The sequence below is a fragment of the Schistocerca piceifrons genome, chromosome 3 (assembly GCF_021461385.2).
Source record: "Schistocerca piceifrons isolate TAMUIC-IGC-003096 chromosome 3, iqSchPice1.1, whole genome shotgun sequence".
Classification (NCBI taxonomy): domain Eukaryota; kingdom Metazoa; phylum Arthropoda; class Insecta; order Orthoptera; family Acrididae; genus Schistocerca; species Schistocerca piceifrons.
Genome location: NC_060140.1, coordinates 943,425,782 through 943,446,961, shown reverse-complemented (window position 1 = coordinate 943,446,961; position 21,180 = coordinate 943,425,782). Strand labels below are relative to the sequence as shown.

Genomic DNA, 21,180 nt, shown 5'->3' with positions numbered 1-21,180 from the left:
TCCGATTCCAATTTTTGTAGCTGTAGGTATCGACAGTTGCGGTTGAGCTATATAGGTCAAGGGAAATGTCCAATACCAGTAGATTTTATTGGTGTAGCGGAATGTTGTAATTTTTTCCATCATTTTGTGTGTTTTGGGATCTTAGTGTGCTTTTTTACTGTTATATTTCATTTGTCCCCACCCTAAAACCCCCCATTTCCCACAGGTGTCCCATTAGTTTGGTTTTATTTTTGGAGGGAGATGTTACTGTCTTATTTACATGTATTTTCGTATTTGTTGCCGTGTTTATGTAATGACGTCATAAGAGGCCACATTGGAGACTCTTAGAATGGCCATTTCTGCCATATTGGTGATGTCATGGGTCAAAGCAGATGGGTGGAATCGGACACTTCTGTAATTCCCATGACAACCAATATGAAATATTCACAAGTCAGTAAACCATATCAGTCCTGATGCAGTAAGGATGGGTACTCATCTGTCCCAAAATAAATATTGTTGCTCACAACAAGCATGGTGTCATAGTTCAAATTGACCAGTTGAAAAACTGATATGTTAAAAGTGCATTTACCTACAATGAAAAGAGCAAAACAAGAAAAGGTAAAACCCCCAACTAGCAACAGTGACAGCCCATGGTTAGGAAAACTCACTTCAGACTACTTCAGCTGCAGTTGCCCTCAACAGAAAACTATTTGTAAGAAATGAATGTTTAGTAAACAAAGGCTACAAAGTGCATATATCTTAAGAGATATGAACACTTTTCCATCTTCGATATTATGAAACACATCTCTTCTACTGCCAGCAGTTCTTTGCTTTTCACACCCTGGCAGGACCTAGTATGGACTAAAACAAGGAAAAAATGTCAAATAAATATAGACTAAAATGTATACCTTAAGAGCTATGAGTATTTGTTCAGTAGAAGCAATGTGCTGCACACTAGTGAAGATGAACAAACACTCATACCTCTTACAGCATGCACACCTTGTATAACTGAAGACATTGGCTGTAAATAATGATAGGCAACATTTTGGTTGCTTGAGGAAATCACACAGAAAAGATTCAAGATTTTCCCACAAGTAGGTACAAGTGTAATATTTTTTTCAGATACGTCATTGTTTCACATATATCTACTATAACTACATATTTTTAAAAGGATAAATTCTACCTACAAATCCATTGTTAAAATTTCGTCAATGGGTACTTAAAAATGTTTACTTGCAAACCGAATGAACTTTACATCAGTTGTCATTAACTTACCACTGTTTATACACCAGCCAAGTTAATGAAACATTACAGTTGAACCTCTCCAAAATACAAACTTAAAAGATCACTTTCCAGACAACACTTCTTGACTGTAAACTATCTTGGAGGTATCCATTTTGCGTATCATAACAATCCAGCTGCCAGAAATTCCGGACTTGCTATCTTCATCCCACATTCGAAACACTTTCTAGAGCATTAGTATGTTGATCCTATACAGGGTGTCCCAGCTATCTTGTCCACCCAAAATATCTCTGGAACAATAACAGCTATTGGAAAACGACTTTCACCGATATCAATGTAGGGCTGGGGCCCATGAATGTAAATATTTGGAAACATTCTAAAACGAAAGCATATGTGTTTTTTAACACAAACTTATGTTTTTTTAAATGGACCTCCTATATTTTTTCTTCAGCAATCCATAGCATGACAAAGCACATACACAATGGTGTTGATTGCATCGCAATATTCCCATTACATCCCGAGATATTAAGACGCGAAGTTGACGCTTGAAACATCCGACATGCACTGCTAGCGCACGTCCTGAGGCTCAGGCGTGAACCCCATGCTGCCCGTAATTGCGATGTGATTGACATGCGTAATCACACTTCCATACTTATCAAGAGGTCCGAAACGAATAATACGGTCTGCTGCCATCCTGCATTAATGTCGTAGATTCCAGCAGGTATTTATCCCATAGGCTAGGGGTGATGCGGTTCTGTAACATATCTGTGTACCGCAACATTAGTCACAAAGTTAACTTCGCTTATCGTTAATCCATTACTAAAAAGGTAATGCCGTTTAACGTTAAAACTTTACTTTACTGTAGATCTAGCGCAAGTGACAGTCAATCATTCACTCGTAATAGTAAAATTCATGTTGATGGTTTTAGTGAAACGAGCAAGTGGACTAAAAGTTTTATCATTGTTTAGGTAAAAATGTTTTGATTTGGGAAGTCCAGGTAGGCATAGAAGATGAATGTAAACATGTTTAACCAATTAGTTTTATTATCACATAATTATCAATGTTATGTTTATCTAATGCGTTAAATGACAAATTGTTGCAAACAAATGTTTCTTAACATCACTGGGTAAAATGGCCCTTTGTAGAAACTTCCACTGTGATACCAGCACTACATACTAAAAATAGCATTCACATCTCATGCTCAAAGTGATGCCCATTGGCTTGCATACATAGGGCCACTCTGCGGATGAAGGATGCCCTACTTCGTGCTACTGTTTCCTCTTTGATGGCTGTACAAGCATCAATAATGCATTGCTTCATGTCCTCTGGTGTTGTTGGTTCATGTTGGTAAACAGCATCCTTCACTGCTCCCCAAAGAAAATAATCCAGCGGTCTAAGATCCGGAGATCAGGCAGGCCACCTAACTGGGCCACCTCGTCCAATCCACCTACCAGGCAACTTACGGTTCAGAAGTCGTCGTGCCCGTAAGGCGTTATGTGCAGGGCATCCGTCATGCTGATACCACATGACCATTCTCCGGTTCAGAGGTACGGTGTCCAAGAGAACAGGAAGATTGTGTCATATAAATCTGGAGTATTGTCTGCCATTTTGGATGCCATTTATAAAGAAAGGTCTGATAATGGTATCTCCAATAATCCCACACCAAACATTAACTTTCCACGGACGTTGATGCTCTAACTGACGGAGCCATTTTGGATTGTCTGCGGACCAATAATGCATATTCCTCATATTGACAATTCCTTTGTTGGAGAATGATGCCTCATCGGTAAAGAGAAACTCTGCAAAAAAATTTGGATTAGTCAGAAGTTTTTGCTGAGCCCACCGACAAAATGTTACCCTATTGTGGAAGTCATTTCCATGAAGATCCTGGTGTAAATGAACATGGTAAGGATGAAATTTATGATGTTTAAGAATACGCTATGCACTTGATTTTGACACATCAACTTCACGTTCAATTTGACGTGTGCTGATTTGAGGATTCACAGCTATGGTAGCGAGCACAGCAACTTCAGCACGTTCATCTGTGCGTGTTCTAGGGCGATGTCGAGGTCTTGGATTTAAGCTTCCCGTTTCATGTAGACGAGATGTGAGACAACCAAACACCCGGCGCGAAGGCGATGGCTTGTCAGGGAATCGTCTTCTGTACAGTCGTTCTGCCTGAACAGCATTTCGTCCACCTACAACAGGGTACAGTACAGGTGTGTAGAGTAGGGTAGAAAACAGACATATTAACTTAATAACCATAATGTTCGCTAACAGTACTATCAACAAACAAGCAATCTCATAACGTATTTCCCGTCAATGTACTTTCTCCATAGATCAGCAGCATTTCTACCATATCTTCATGTGTGTACATTATACTGTACAGTATAAGTTCCACAACACAACATTTATTCACAATGTGTACTACCTCGGTGCCGTCACTAGATTACTCTGATACACGACTGCACTGGCAAGCGGTGTACTGCACGCCAAAGCAACAACAAATGGGATGCTCGGAGGGTGGTGGAGTACAGGAGTTTGCATGGGTCGCAAATCATAAACAAGGCGAAGTGGTAACTGTGGCAGTAGTGGGAACTACATTGGACACTTGACTAGGTAGAGCCAGGCCCTGCGCGACAGGCACAATGGGTCATATAACGCATTAGATAAACCTTATTTTGGGTGTGCAGGATAAATAAGACAACCTGACGGGTGTACACTGCTCGGTACTAGTTCATACTGTGTACGTAGATACGTAAAACGTGCAAGAGGGAAACCATTATGTGCTTATGAGAGTTGATGGCAGCAGACCGCATTATTCGTTTCGGACCTCTTGATAAATATGGAAGTGGGATTACACATGTCAATCACATCGCGATTACGGGCAGCATGGGGTTCACGCCTGAGCCTCAGGACGTGCGCTAGCAGTGCATGTCGGGTGTTGCAAGCAGCAACTTCACGTCTCAATATCTCGGGATGTAATGGGAATATTGCGATGCAATCAACACCATTGTGTATGTGCTTTGTCATGCTATGGATTGCTGAAGAAAAAATATAGGAGTTCCATTTAAAAAAACATAAGTTTGTGTTAAAAACACATATGCTTTCGTTTTAGAATGTTTCCAAATATGTACATTCAAACCCTACATTGATACCGGTGAAAGTCGTTTTCCAATAGCTGTTATTGTTCCAGAGATATTTTGGGTGGACAAGATAGCTGGGACACCCTGTATATTTTCACACACAAACATCTATCTGTCCCTGTATATTCTACAGGGAGGTTGTAATTAAACTCCTGCTACTTAAGTCAGTATAAACAGAATCTATTTAAGATTGATGTTCAGACTGTGCGTTACAGAATTTGTGTTGTTAGTAGTGTTCATATTATACGACTTGCCGTTAGGCACCGGTACTGATACGGCAACATAGTGTTGAAACACAAGTACTGTGCATTAAAGCTGAAGGTAGTCAACACAGGTCTGGACAAGATGTGCAGGGCTTTACTCGCAAAGCAGTTTTATCAAAACACCAGTAATGGGCTGCTGCTGTTCATGAGTATGGATACATTACAGGAATACAGAGACATCCTCTTTTCACACCAGTGTTGAAAAACAGGATTTGGAAGTTTGAATTAACTAGCAATTTTGGAATTGCTCCTTATTCAAGGCCGACAGCTAATTGTTCCACAAATTGTTGAGAAAGCTATTGTTGCTTGAGAGAATACTGGATGCAGTGTACAGTCTTCAAGCAATGCATGAGCTGTGTCATGACAACTAAACATACCATTGTCCACTGTTCAAAAAGTGCTGTGAATAGTTGTGAAATGGCATCTCTAGTATGATTCCAGGCTGACTTGCATGCAAATGGTCATCACATTGAGCAACATTTGAACCTGGAAAAAAAACTGGAGAAAAATGAAATAATGCCAGGCCATTTAAAATTAAGTTTACTTGAAATAAAGAAACAATTGAAATAGAATACTACTTTTGTTTTAAAAAGTCAAAACAAATTTCACTTTTCATCTCTGTTAAATTAAATTTCACTCAATGTTCATTTTTTAAATTTATACTGGAAATCATATAAACAAGATATGTTTTGTAATACCACTGTTCTTTTGTCTTCCTAATCTCAATGTATCATTCAACGCTGAGGGATACTTAATCAGTTCTTCAGAGGGACAGAGAGAAAATTAGCTCATATATAAAGGGATGCATCGTAGCTCCAATGCTTGGTGTGTGTGTGTGTGTGTGTGTGTGTGTGTGTGTGTGTGTGTGTGTGTGTGTGTGTGTGTGTGTGTGTGTGCGCGCGCGCGCGTGTGTGTGTGCGTGCGTGCTTTGGCCAATGATGAGATATGAACAAATAGTGTGACATTAGTTTTGTTACTATAAACTCACTTGGTTTGCATTGATACAAAACAGCGACATTGCAAATATTTTCCTTGAGTGTGACATTTTAGTGCAAGCAATTATGGTATCTGACAAAAGAAGTGGAGCACCCAGAAGACATGGAGGGATGTCAATGTTATTTCGGAGATGTGCACCCCATCTGCTGATATTTAAATTATTAGACTTTCAATTCTGTGTGAGATGTAGAACGGCCACAAGAATGCACTAGTGTTCATGTTTAGCATTGTTACCGTGCCTGGTAGGGTTAAAAGGCATGTCAGATGTTCAGTGATCACTGTGAAAGACACAGAGATTTGACATACTAGAGTTAAACAGCGTTATCAGTATCTGACAGAGTTAGAAACTCCTCCATTGTGGGGCTCCATTTGGGTGGCTGGACAAATCCTTGTAATTTCCAGATTTGTGGGGCATTCAGATGTGACAATGGCTTGATACTGGATTGCATGGAAATGTGAGGGCAAGGTTCACATCTGACCACTCCAGGGGAGGACCACCATGTTGTGCTCCAATCACACTGTAAATCCTTCACAACTGCACATCCCATCCAAGAGCAATATTCTGTGTCACTTTTGCACCATTTTTTGGAGACTACCAGCAGCCAGAATAGGGAATTACTATCCCATAGACAGGCTGTCATTAACACAACAACACAGATGGCTGCCTTTGAAGTGTTGCTGTGATCAGTAATCACGGTCAACTGATGAATAGTGTTATATTGCATTGAGTGATGAAACACAGTTCTGCACTGTCCTAGATAACCATCATCAGTGAGTAATGCAGTGGCATGGGGAGAGGTACCATCCTTTTAGTGTTTTGAAGATACATAGCAGTGTTCCCGCTGGTGCCGTGTCGAGGAGATCCACAGTACATGACTTCAGGTCACAGTTGGTACTGACTGAAGGAACTCTGATGATACATCCATATGTTATGGACATCCTGTACCCCTATGTTTTACCTCACATGTGGCAGCATTGTGCTGCCATGTTTCAACAGGACAGTCTTCTACAACACATGGCTCATGTCTCTATGAACTGTCTGTGTGGCGTAGAAGTACTTTTGCGGTCAGCAAGACCCTAGATCTGTCGCTAATAAAATGTATGTGGGACCAGCTATCCTTCTCCATCCTAGTGTCAGTATCGATGATATCAAGAATGTGTTGCAACAGTTGTGTCTCAGCCTGCATGAAAAGAGGATAAAACCGATTTATGACAGACTTTCCAACCGAATAATTGCATGCATCCAGGCCAGTGGGGATATCACATCAGACTGTAAGTTGGCTCTTACTGCCAAGTTCTTTGTAAATGTGACTTGATTTGGTAATCACTAAAATAACATCACATACTCTTTCAATTTGTAAAGTAACATTTTGTTTCCTCATTCCCTTTTGTGTGCCACACATTTTTTGTCAGGCAGTCAGTGTACATGCCCAAATGTATGGCTTATGTAACTTTTCATTCTGTCTCCTCTTTATACTTATCTGGCACCTACAGCATTGTAGTAAGACTGGTTTAAGAATAAACAAATTACTAACAGTAATTACAGGAGACTTGTACTTTCTTTCTGGTGCAGATGGTTTCCACAGTCTCCGCGCTGGCTGGCATGCAGGGGTCGCGAGCAGGAGGCACTGGCAGTGTTGCGTGACATCGCGACCACCAACGGCTCCACTGTGCCTGCATTTGCCTTGCAGGTTATCCAGACCGTGGGCAACAACAAGGCAGACAGGACAGGCTTCCTGAGTATATTCTCCAGCTGGAACGTCTTTAAGAACACCGTGATCCTCATCATCGCCAGGTGACTTACTCGAGAACGGGCTGCCTCTTGTTTGTTCTGCTAGAAGCAAGCATGTTACTCTCAGTAATCCTTGTAAATCTCTTCAGGTTGGTGCTACAAGGGAGAGTCTGATTGTCATGAAAACCATAAAATCTTAACTTTTTCCAGTATATTCTGCATAAAAATGATTGTGAAATGCAGTGCTATAAAATTTTTATCAAATACTGTTAAACCATTTAAACTCGATGATGTCGTATTTTTTCTCTGATTTCTTACCCTCTCTTTATTATTAATTCAAATCATCTCATCTGCACTGTTGGACCACAGAAAGAAATTCTCAGTGAATGTCAAAATTTTAAAGCCTTTTCCCTGGCAAGTGCAGGGCTAACCTAAGACAGGGCGTACAGTGTCACAATGAGAATATAACTATGAAGAAAACCCATTGTAGCAAACAGTGAGGAACATAACTGGGGCATAGCCACACCAGATATGACCAGAGAGTGAAGCATGCGACCACAGCAGAATGATCACTTCGTAATGTCATTCTGCGTGAATCACACACAAGAATGACTTTCAGCCAGCTAACATGGCAGAAAGTGTGAAGCTAAAGAATTAAAAGCCATAGATGGGATACCACAGAACAGTTAAAAGTGCTGACAAGCTTACAAAATGAGGGTCAAATTCACTAATTGGCATAGCTCAATAACATCACTGGCATGAGCCAACCAGCATACATTCTGGGTCTTATGAGGCGCACATTTTATTCTATTTTATTCAGTTGCCAGCAGCCAATCGTCACTTGGTGTGAAAGTCTTGTGAATTAAAGCAAATCCATGTTGAGGCTGTTCTATGACTAATATTTTTTGGTGACTTCAGCCACGACATACATGCCACCCTGATGAACTCCACTGCTGTGGAATGCTGATGCCAGTGATGAGAAGACCTGAGCATTTCAATCAGCACCCTGCTGGGGATCAGTCGAGGTTGACCTGCTAGCTGCTGGCCAGACACACACACACACACACACACACACACACACACACACACACACACACTGTTGTCTGGGAGAGATGCATTCATGCTGCCCCCATGGCCCATGGCAGCATCTCTGTGCAGCTACTGGAGTCTTGGCCGCCTCTTGTTGGGAGGCCAGGGCATAAAGCAGCATGGATACCATCAGCCTTTGTTGAACTGGCAACCACTGACCTGGTTGTGAAATCTGACGTCTTCAAGGGTACCTCAGTAAAGTAGTGCGCCACACCACTGGCAACCAGTCAATCACTCCTGACTGTGTTCGCTTCTGTGTTGTGGTGTGTTTGATCAATGGGACGAAGAAGCCATGTTCATTGAATGAATCCTAAAAATAAATGTATTTACAGAGAATGCTGTATCACAGATGCCCTACAGCATTTCTGCAGATCACACTCCCTCGTGCTGAGTCTGGCTGCCAACACCCACTGAGACCACAGTACATAGCCTGCATAACAGTCAGATTAGTATAGTCTTTTTACATCCCAAGTCTGATAATACTAAATCAGATAACATTGCACATATATGTTCACACTATGTTACACAAGTTCTAAGACCTGAAATGTTCCTTTCATTGTGTCGCATCAAATCACACTCATAGGCATGGTCAGAATCCACCCTCTCACGTCAATGTGTGGCGTGTGATACAAACTAACGGCATTAATCAAAAACGTCTATTTGCCAAGTGGAATTAAATCTCTTCTCTACTACTCAATTAGATAACTATAAATAAGGGTCACCAGTCTTGTTTTGACCTGTGGGACACAGTTAAGCTTCTAGTTACTTCAATGTCAAAAATCAAAACTCTACAACAATCCCACTGCTTTAGAAAGAATTCGAGGTCCAAGCACTGAACTGGAATTCTACACCATCTCCATCTGGTTCTTAGCAAATTCTGCAATAATCCCCGCATAACAAAACCAGAAATGCATTTGACTGTCAAGAACAGAAAAAATCTCACAAAAGACAATGCTCAAATTTCCACAGAAACAAATGGAAATTATCTGCTTAAATTAAAACCTCAACAAATTAGTTACCTTCAGTGAAACACCAACATCAAGCTAGCTACTGGTTCCATGACCTGATGTAAGGGCTCTGCCTACTGGGCATGTGCATATGCACTTGAAGGCAACACTCTCCTAAAAAAACCTGAAAATGTCTGAGGAGAAATCCACATTGGCTTAGCCAATTCTTGTAGACTTTCCATACTGGAAAAATAGCTCAGCTGATCACCAGTTACTGACATCAGAAACATACGTTAGAATACCACCTCCACTCCAGAGGGCACACAACTCTTACAGCCCACAAGGGTACCTGGTCAACTTCTGAAAATCACCAGTTCCAAGTCACTTCATGAAATTATTTAACACTAGGCTTTTCAGCCAATCAGATTTGAGCTCTTCATTGGCCACTTCCTGTTTCCGCTAATAGAGCTTCTATAAGGTGCTGTTTCCTAAGAGAACTGTAAGAAATATTGGAAAACACTGGCCGTTTTGGGAAAAATATTTGTCCTTGAAATCGGCCTAGCTGGCTCTGACTTGTGAGTTTACAAACTTGGTTTGGTCTTAGCTGGAATACGGGCAAGTCACATGGCAGAGTTTAGAGTATTGCACAACGGGATTAGGTGACATAGATGACAGGAAACGGAAGAGAAATTCCAGTCCTGGAGGAGACATGCATGCCTGTTGGTGAGTGACACTACCAGGTACTGAATATAACTGGAAGTACTTAAAAAATACTAAAATTGAATATAATGGGCTCTCAAAGAATACAAAGATATTTATTTTACATCCTGATGCCATGAGTTCATAGCAACAGTGCACTTAATTTTATGACCACTAGTACACTAGTAACAAAGCTACTTGTAAACTATAATTTAACAGACATTTAAAATTATACTGCTGGAAAACCAAGGCAACTATACCCTTCATTGATATGTAAATGTGAAGCTTATCTGCAGGGTGTTAAAAAAAGTGTTGAATATTTTGAGGTGTGGTACTACCCACAAAAAAAAAAAAAAAAAAAAAAAAAAAAAAACCATCAAGTAGACATGGACCCTAAAATGCATAACTTAATAGTTATGAGCCCATGATCAACAAAAGAGATGTATTTCACAGAAGTCAAGAGGAACAAATGCTCATAGCTCTTAAGATATGCATTTTATAGCCTATGTTTACTACACTTTTTTCCCTTTTTTGGGTAGTACCACCTTTAAAAATATTTGACACTTTTTTCTACACCCTGTACACAGTAACCACATAATAAACTGGTTACCTGAAACTCTTGTGTTAGTAGAGTAATGATGACTTTAATTAACATGTTTCGGCCAGCTGTAATCCACCGAATACATAGCATGATGTCAGCATGTGTCCCCTCTTACCTTTAACCTTTCCTAAGATATGTTCAATATTTGTGGAATTTATCTGCCAAATTATTTATTATGTTCATAGTTTAAATTAGATCATTATATGCAAATCATTCACAATCTAATTCTGGCATGTCTTAATTCTCAACTGAATGTATCATATGGAAGAGCAGAAGTTTGTTTATATTTTTTATATGCCATAGTCATTTGAGTATGTATGTTTCTTTACATTTCATTCATTTTAACATAGTGCATGATGCCACCACTCAGTGTTTTTTGTTGATAACTGCTATAATAGTCATGATAGAATGATTTGAAAGGTGGAAGAGTAATCAGCATGAGAAAATGCTTATATTTTATATGTTGTATCTTAATGAAACACATATGTTTATTGATGATGCTCATTTTAACAATTTTACCAGCATAACCTGGTTTCTGAGGTTTGAAGTAGGTGATGTTGGTGATGTTGGAGCACCTCGTTATCTTTCGTCTTTTGCTGGTGTCTCTTTCTTGAGGAAGGGCTCTGGGAGTCAGTGGTGTATGGAGACAAAAGTTAGAAAAAGGGGGGGGGGGGGAGAGGAAACTGGGGAAGACTTGAGCATGCCCAATGTCAGAGCACATTTATCCACTGGCTGTCCTCTGTGGAGCATACATGTTGGGAATTCTCCAGGCTGCCTGTGTGATGGGACAGACAATGGGAGCAGCTCTGCAGATGCAACCAAATGGCTGAAACTGTATGATGTATGGATATTAATGTGTTTGTTTGTTGAAACAAATACATGGAAACCTTCATGAAATGTTCGTATGGCACTGTTGCTGGGAGGCCCCATCCAGAGAAGTTCAGCCTCCAAGTGCAAGTCATATTTCAGTGACACCACATTGGGTGACTTATGTGCCAGTGATGAGGATGAAATGATGATGAGGACAACATAACACCCGATCCATGAACAGAGAAACTCACCAACCCAGCCAGGGATCGAACCCAGGCCTGCCGCATGGGAGGCAAGCACGTTACCAATCAGCTAAGCATACGGACTGTTTAATGATGCCAATGCCAAACTTGTTATAATGTCTAAATAAATACAGCCTGCAATAAGCATATACAACACATACGGGAGTCCTTGAGCAATTTGTTACATTAATACACTAAACTATTCCTTGTCTGTGTTTAACAACTGCAATGTAATAAACACGACCGTAATTGTTTTAACAAGTAAACTATAATGGGATAAGTGGGTTGCTTCATTTTTACTTTGCACAATTGGGCTATTTTTAATTTTGAGTCATTTTTACTTAGCAAAAGTATGCTAGTTGCCTCCTCCATTTTCTATCATGTAACAATAATGAAACATGGTATCAGGTACAGAAGGCAATGGCCTTGCCGCAGTGGATATACCGGTTCCCGTGAGATCACCGAAGTTAAGTGCTGTCAGGCATGGTTGGCACTTGGATGGGTGACCATCCAGGCCACCATGCGCTGTTGCCATTTTTTGGGGTGCACTCAGCCTCATGATGCCAATTGAGGAGCTACTCAACCAAATAGTAGTGGCTTCAGTCAAGAATAACATCATTACGACCAGGAGAGCGGTGTGCTGACCCCACGCCCCTCCTATCCGCATCCCCCTCTGAGGATGACACGGCGGTCGGATGGTCCCGATGGGCCACTTGTGGCCTGTAGACGGAGTGGGTATCAGGTACAGAAGCTGATTCCTCTTTGGGTGAGGGTGAGGGGACGGGAACTTATAAGGGCAAGTTAAGTCATACAGAGCACCATCTTCTGATCAGCCACCATATTGAAAACATTTTGACATATTGGCTGCCATATGATGTGATAGTTTCGCCATCTTGGAAAAATCAGTCAATTGTGCAGGCTGTGCCCACATCCCCAACCACTAGCACAATGACCCATCACCCATTTTTTAATTCCTGTGATTTATATGGAGGGCAATAGGTTTCGAGCAGTGAGTGAGGAGGAGGGGAAAAGTACTGCATCTTGTGAAAGAAAAGGGAAATTTATCTGTTCATAAAGGCAAGTAAGAGATCCTGTAGTAGTTGCACACTACAAAACCAACTCAAAATGACTAACAAAAGTTATTAAAAAATCAAGGAACATATAGATCACATCAGAAATTAGTAATTCTGACAACAGATTTAGGGCAATATGGAACACATTGAAACGAGAGACAGGACAACCAGCCACAGAACAGGATAACATCACTACTGAAATGCATGTAAGGGCTATAAATGATGAGTCACAGGTAGCAAATATATTTCACAATCATTTCTTAAATGTTGTAGAAAGTACAAGGACAAACAGTTCAAGAGAAAAATGACAGCAGTATGTCGACAAAGTGGTCTCATAAAATTCATTCGCATCAATGAATTCCAAATTCTTCTTCTGAAATTAAGAAAATTATGTATTCTCTCAAGAACAGAAATTCATCTGGTTTGGAGTGTGCTTCCAATAGATTACTAAATATGTTGTTGTGGTCTTCAGTCCTGAGACTGGTTTGATGCAACTCTCCATGCTACTCCATCCTGTGCAAGCTTCATCATCTCCCAGTAGCTACTGCAACCTATATCCTTCTGAATCTGCTTAGAGTATTCATCTCTTGGTCTCACTCTATGATTTTTAACCTTCGCGCTGCTCTCCAATACTAAATTGGTGATCCCTTTATGCCTCAGAACATGTCCTACCAACTGATCCCTTTCTTCTAGTCAAGTTGTGCCACAAATTCCTCTTCTCCCCAATTCTATTGAGTACCTCCTCATTAGTTATGCGATCTACCCATCTAATTTTCAGAATTCTTCATTTTTAAAGCTTATATTCTCTTCTTGTCTAAACTACTTATTGTCCATGGTTCACTTCCATCCATGGCTACACTCCATACAAATACTTTCAGAAAAGATTCCTGAACTTAAATCTATACTCAATGTTAACAAATTTATATGTTTCCATATAACAAGCCCTGCTTTATTTGAAATACATTACACGTCACTAACTCAGGGCATTTTCCCACAGAGACTGAAATATGACATTGTTCAAAATGTTCAAATGTGTGTGAAATCTTATGGGACTTAATTGCTAAGGTCATCAGTCCCTAAGCTTACACACTACTTAACCTAAATTATCCTAAGGACAAACACACACACCCATGCCCGAGGGAGGACTCGAACCTCCGCCGGGACCAGCCGCACAGTCATGAGGTGTCAGTTACTACTGACCTATTTAACTACTGACATCATTTCCCAAAAGTTTTGAGAAGGTGGTGTATTCTATAATAGTATCTCACCTAAACAACAACAATATCCCCAGCAAATCATAGATCACAGGATTTCAGTAGAGTTGCTGCTCTGAGAATGCCATTTACCTTTTGCTCAATGAATTTTACAAGTCTTAAATAACAAAACAACGCTGGTTGATACTTTCTGTGACCTTTAGAAGGCATTTCACTGTGTAACTCGCAATATTCTCCTAGACAAACAGAAGTTTTAGGGGATTGACAGTGCACACAGCCAATGTATAATGTCATATGCAACCAAAAGAATGTAGAAAGTTGTTCTTAGTAAATCAACCAATGTAGTTTGGGAACTTTATTGTGACTGTGGAGAAATCATATATGGAGTTCCCTAAGGCATAATTTTAGGTCCACTATTGTTCCATGTATATCTAATGGCCTTCCATCTAATATAAAACTACGAGAATTAGTTCATTTTGCCGATGGATCTAGTATTTTAATCAGTCAAGGCATACATAGTGTAACAGAAGAAACAGTAAACAATTTTCTTCAAAGTGTCATTGACTGGTTTTCTGCGAATGGTCTCACCATCAATTTTAAGAAAACACAATATGTTCCGTTCTGGGCATCTAGGGGTACAAAACCAATGATAAGTGTAACGGGTGGATAAGAAATAATTTATTGGATGGAAACTTCAAAATTACTTTCTGCCCCAATTAATGAGAATTTAAATTGGAAAAAGCACATTTTGGAACTCCCAAAATGAGTTCATCCACATTTGCACTTAGGATCATTGCAAATTTTGATTAGAGACAAATAAGTAAGATGACATATTTTGGTATTTTCATTCAACAATGTTATGTGAAATTATAGTATAGGGTAACTTTTCTTTAAGAAAGAAAGTCTCCATTGCTCAAAAATGTACTTTAAGAATAATATGTGCTGATCACCCACAATCATCTTTGGACATCTGTTTAAAGAGATGGGCATTCTGACTACAGCACTGCTTCACAGTATATTTATTCCTTTGTGAAGTATGTTGTAAATAATCCACTACAGTTCAAAACAGACAATGCTGTACATAATTACAACACCAGAAGGAAAACGAACACTCATTACTCCACATTAAGGTTGTCTTAAACACAAAAAGGGGTGTAGAATGCCACTATTTAAAATTCTAATAACCTACCCAGTGATGTTAAGTGCCTGACAGACGGCAAAGTAAAATTTGTCCTTGACTACTCCTCCTACTCCATAAAAGAATCTGTATTATTGTAATGTGCAAAAGGTATTGGATAGGAATTACTAACTCACATCTGTGGAGTTAACATTTAAAAAAAGATTTACAAGTGTTCAATATGTAGCCATATTTACAATTTAATTTGTAGTGTAAATGTAAAATGACTTATTCCACAACATTAAAATTTATCATGCAAATGATCCATGGAACATGGGACTAACTAACTAACAACTAACAATACTTGAATGGCCTCTCTGCTCATTATTCTTTTTGTTACAATTACTCAAGATTTTCCATTTCTAAATTCCCTTTCAAACATTGTCTTCTTTTATACAGGTTTCTGCTTTGTCTTTATTAGTTCCACATATAGCAAATCTGTTATTATATGCACCTAGTAAAACAATATTCCCATGAGATTATAAAATGTAAGCTATGTGTACAATTCTGTGATATCAAAATGTATGTATGAAGTCATCATTAATGTAAGGTTGCAGTATCTCTTTCGATCTGAAGATGCAAATTACACATCAGTCTCAAGCTAAGATGTGGATCACACATAATCCGAATCCATACCTATGCTAGCACAACATGTAAACTTTGACTGACACATTTTTCACAGTACTCCTCACAGACTATCATTGTAGCAACACTTATTTACTGTGTAATGTACCTTTTTGGAAACAGAAGCACTGCATTCGCACATGATGGCTCATTTCTTCTGCCTTCTTTTAGTCCCAGTCCTATTCACAGAATAAATTATCTGAGTTTGCTTGCTAGCCCTCAATCCTAATTCTGAATGACAAAAGAGGTCAAGTTTTTGCACAATTGATATTTGTATTGTGAATAATAGTGTAGTAATTGCTGCCTAATGACACATTCATGCATATAGTCATTTGGATAACTATTGTGTGCACTTTGCTTCTGGATGCTTGGATCCCACTCTGCTGAGCACTGAGTACGGTAACTTGCATGCTATCAACTTTCACGGATGGTTTGATAAACACGGCAAAAAAAAAAAAAAAAAAAAAAAAAAAAAAAAGTTTCATAAAGAATTCACCTTACTTCTCAAAATAGTCTCCTTTGAGGAATATAAGCTTGTTCCAGCGATCCTCCAGCCTGTCAAACGCTGTACAATACCCATTGATTCTTCCCAGAAAACCAAAGTTTTAAGTAAAGGAACATGAAGACATCACTTAGGGCAGTGTCTGGTGAACAGCGTGGATGAGGAACCAATTCAAAGCCTAATTTGTGCACTTTCATTATAGTTATTGCTGAAGTGTGAGATGGTGCACTATCCTGGCGAAATAGCACTGTTTTGTATTCTAAGCTTGGTCTTCTTTTCAGCCAATGATACAGTAATGAAGCATATTGGGTCTAGGTATGGTCTGCCTTTTTCCAAGTAATCTATCAGGATTATGCCTTGTAAATCCAAAAAACAGTGGCCATCACCTTACCAGCTGACAAAGTTGTCTTTGCCTTCTTTCACCCACCTTTGGCCGGTGTTTTGACTGCAGTTTTGACTCTTGTGTGTAATGATGGATACGGGTTTCATCAACAGTCAATAATCAGTGCAAAAAGTATTGTAGATTGCAATTACACATCTCCAGACATTGTACTGAAATGTTGTGCCAGATGCACTCTTGGTCAACTGTAAGTAATTGCCACACCCAACTCGCACACAGCTTCTTCATAACCAATTCTCCATGCTGGATATTATGCACTAACACAGTTGAAATGCCTAGAGTCTCAACAATCTCATGAATTTTCATTCGGCATTCTTGCACTACCATATTGTGGATTTTGTCAATGGTTTCCTTTGTAGTGACCTCAACTGGATGGCAGGAGGGTACTTCATCTTCTGTGCTTGTCTGGCCACGTTTAAAATCATTACCGAGTATTCAATGATGGTTCAGAGTCCATGTCAACTTCATCCAATTCTGTTTTGATTTGTGCGGCAGTCCAATCCTTCAAATGAAGATGTTAAAGCAGCACGAAACTTAAGTTTTCTCCTCCTTCAATTGTAGTCGATACACTGACCAATTCAGACAGCTGTCAACAATGAACTGTGTGCAGTACATTGTTGAAATTCTTTATACAGTCCTTGGAATAATCAAGCTTACCACCCCGAAGGTGCAACAAAAATATTCCATTCTTTTACAGAAATTTAGATGGTATATCAAACCACCCTTGTACTCAACATTTTGCTTGCACATCTCATTACATTTTCCATCATCACTGTTATTTCTTTCTCCTTCTCATTGTTAGTAAATTTAATGACATTACTAACAAGTCATCACAGCTGCTCACAAAGGAATATTCTGTGATCAACTTTCAGTGCTGGAAATGTGATGCAAGAATGTGCACTACATGCAGCTGGAATCATTATACCTACTTAGGTGACTTTGTTAGTTCCCAGTACAGCTGTGTCCACAGCTCGCTTTGTGGGGCGGAAAGGTCACTGTAGAAGTTCCATCTTTAAAATAATGCTAAAACAGTGCATTATGTTTACTGTTGCTGTAAATTTAGCCTTATAATAAATTGTAATTCCCGTTTCTAATAAAGTAAATGTTCAAAATGTGTTGAAAAGAGTGTCATCGTTTTGAAATTTGTTGAATGAGACCAAATAATGTTTTGGTTGTTACTAGGTCAGTGCACCTGCTGACCATGTACTCACCGGTGATAGCAGTGAGCCAGCTGAGTGTGAACCCTTTCCTGGGAATAGTGGCGCAGGGTGCAGCCCAGTTCCCCGCCTACTACATAGTGAACTACTGTGCAGCAAGGTTTGGCCGCCGTTGGTGTGGCGTGGCCAGTGCACTGTTGGCTGCGGCGACCAGTGCCATCATATTCTGTCTGCTAACCGGTGAGCTGTACCTGATTTGTCTCTGCAGTCTTAATCTACATCATACTACACTGTTTTCTATGAACTAAGACAAGGAACTAACTGCCCTATAAAGAGTCACCAGAAAAATGCCTGTTTAACAAACAACTATCTGTTCTAGGTAGTTTTCAGAGAAGGCATTTAGGAATGTTTCACAGGAAGTCTTATCACAACCACAACTAAGAAAGGGTCATTCCATGTCAAGTCACCCAGGCCTTGACACCAACCATGTCAGATTTTGATGAAACTTGGTACAATTACTTCTTTTATCATCCTGAAAGCACTTGTAAAATTTTTTTGGTCTATCTCTTATAGTTTTTTTATGTAAATTTTTAAAATTTTTAGATTTGGCGTTGTTTCAGCAGTCGGAAATCGTAGCTTAAACGTGTCCTCACAACTAAAAAAATTTGTATATAAAAGAATACTCAAGATATCAGTATGAAATTTCAGAATAAGTTTGTGTATTATATCTAAATGTTAAAAAAATTACCATAAAGATATATTAAAATCTTCCAAATGAAAAAAAATTTACAAGTTTTTTAATATTTTTTTTAGCTAACAGATGTTTAGTTTTACAAAAACTGCAATATCTAGAGTCTCAGACCTGATAGAAAGCTCAAATTTGTTTTAAAATACTCTTAATTGTATAGGATATTAGGTAAAAGAAAAATTATGTTGGCTTTTTAACCTGTTTAATAGTTATCTAATTTTTAAAATAATATTAATTATATTTTAAAAATAAAAAGTACCAAGTGACTTAGACACCGAAAATACGTTTTTGTCCTCTTGGAGTAACAATGTACGCTTGGATTTTGTTTTGTTACTCCTGTGTTTTGAAGTAAAAAATTATTACAGTGTTAAATAGTGCTTGGATAGTATTTTATTAAGTTTATTTGAACTTTCAGTAAGTACTGTTACGTAGTTTACAGAGATTCTTTTCCAATATCCTATAAAAGTAACCAGAACAGTAATCAGACCAAAAGTGAAATCAGTATGTCAGATATTCAAACCTGTAGCGTAGGGTTATCTAAAAAATCTGACTGTTTCCAAACAACTTACCCACCTTCAAAAAAGTTACAACCAGTATCTGAATTGAGTGAGGAAGAAAAGGATTTGATCCACTTACGATCTGGAATTAATCTGTGTGAATTTAAGAATATATGTTCACATCACAGCTACTACTTTTTAAATGTTTTTGAAAAGTATCAAACAACATGTGCAGACCCACTAAAAAAACACAAAAAGCTCATCAAAAAATCATTGAGAAGTGTAGGCTTGGATCTTTCTAAACAATTACTGACAAAAAATATTAGCATAAAACCTGGAAAAAAGCTTTGCTCAACATGCTGTAACTTTTGTGAGGAAAAATTAAGAGTTGACGTCAATGAAAGTGAAACAGATGATGAAGTCATTGTTGAATTAGAATCATTGGAATCCAGAAATGAATCCCTCATACAAACAAGCATTGCTCTTGATAATTTAGGTTTAACACCGATAAAGCTTTATGGCTTGTCAGAACAAAGCAAAGGGTCTTATTTTAAAAGGGAGGTTAGCAGTATTGAAAAAGACTGCAAAAAAGGCGGTTTCAAAAGCATTAAAATATGATGCACCAAGTTCTGATGATGACGAAGAAGATACAAGTGTGATTGAGAAAGCAAAGGATTTTGATGTAATGATTTCTCTTATGAAAGAGAAGATTTCATCTGTTGGGAGGTCTAGAAAAATCCAGATTCTGACCTTGGCTCCAGATTCTTGGAGTCGAAATAAAGTGATGAAGGAATTTAATGTAAGTGAGTACATGGTGCGACAAGCTAGAAAGCTAAAATCTGAAAAGGGTATTTTGGAAACTCCTGGTCCAAAAAAAGGTAAAACTCTTTCTGAAAATACAGTAAGACTTGTAACAGATTTTTATGAAAAGGATGAAAGTTCCAGAGTGCTACCTGGAACAAAAGACAAAGTAAGTGTTCAAAAAAATGTGTACTTGCAAAAAGACTCATTTTGTGTAACTTGAGAGAACTCTACTATTCTTTCAAATGGGAGAATCCTGAGGTAGAAGTAGGATTTTCAACATTTTGTTTCTTGAGACCTAAATGGTGTATCCTTGCTGGTGCTGCAGGCACACACATTGTATGTGTATGCAGTATCCACCAGAATGTTAAACTATTAGTGGATGCTGTGAAAATTGAAGAATCTTATAAAGACCTAATTAAGATGCTTGTGTGCAACACGGAAAACCAAAACTGCATGCTACATCATTGCCACAGCTGTCCTGCAAATACTGCACTAACTAAGCACTTAACTGAAAAACTAAGTGAAGATTATGATTTAGAAGAAGAAATTGTAACCAGTCAGTGGGTTAACACAGACAGGGCAGAAATGATCAAATCAAACAGTCTATCAGTGTTGAAGACTACATTTCTTTATTGGCTAGGTCATTGGAAAAGCTCACCCCGCACTCGTTTATAGCAAAATCCCAATCAGCAGCCTTTAAAAGATTGAAAGAAGACCCACCACCCTAAACAGCAATTATTGTGATGGATTTCAGTGAAAATTATTCCTTTGTTATACAAAATGAGATCCAAAGTTACCACTGGAATAGAGGTGGTTGTACTCTACACCCAGTTGGAGTTTTTCTAAGAAATAAGGAAGACAATGTTTTTGTTTCCAACCACTGTTTTATTAGTGATGACCAAGAACATGACACTAGTTTTGTTAACTTTGTACAAAAAGAAATTACAAAGTGGCTGTCATTAAATCACATTGACATTGACTCAGTTCACTACTTTACAGATGGTTGTGCTGGGCAGTACACAAATAGAAACAGTTTTAAAAATTTGACTGAACACTTCAGAGACTTTAATTTGAAGGCCCAACACTCTTTTTTTGCAACAAGTCATGGGAAGTCAATTTGTGATGGCCTAGGAGGAACTATTAAAAGAATTTTAAGGAAAGCCAGTCTACAGCTTTCAGATGAAGAACAAATAATGACAGCAATCGATGTGTACAAGTTTTGTGAAAAAAATATTGAA

The 21,180-nt window shown here is 38.7% G+C and overlaps 1 protein-coding gene and 1 pseudogene across 1 annotated transcript in view; both read left to right on the top strand.

The window, feature by feature from the left end:
- Positions 1 to 7,425, top strand: part of LOC124789243 (solute carrier family 22 member 7-like) — a 75,029-nt gene extending 67,604 nt beyond the window's left edge. Inside the window, exon 5 of the mRNA XM_047256537.1 lies at positions 7,200 to 7,425. Within this exon, the coding sequence (XP_047112493.1) occupies positions 7,200 to 7,425 (226 nt within the window). The remainder of the gene's footprint in view (positions 1 to 7,199) is intronic.
- Positions 7,426 to 12,162: 4,737 nt separating this feature from the next.
- LOC124790339 lies at positions 12,163 to 12,280 on the top strand (annotated as a pseudogene).
- Positions 12,281 to 21,180: the final 8,900 nt, after the last annotated feature.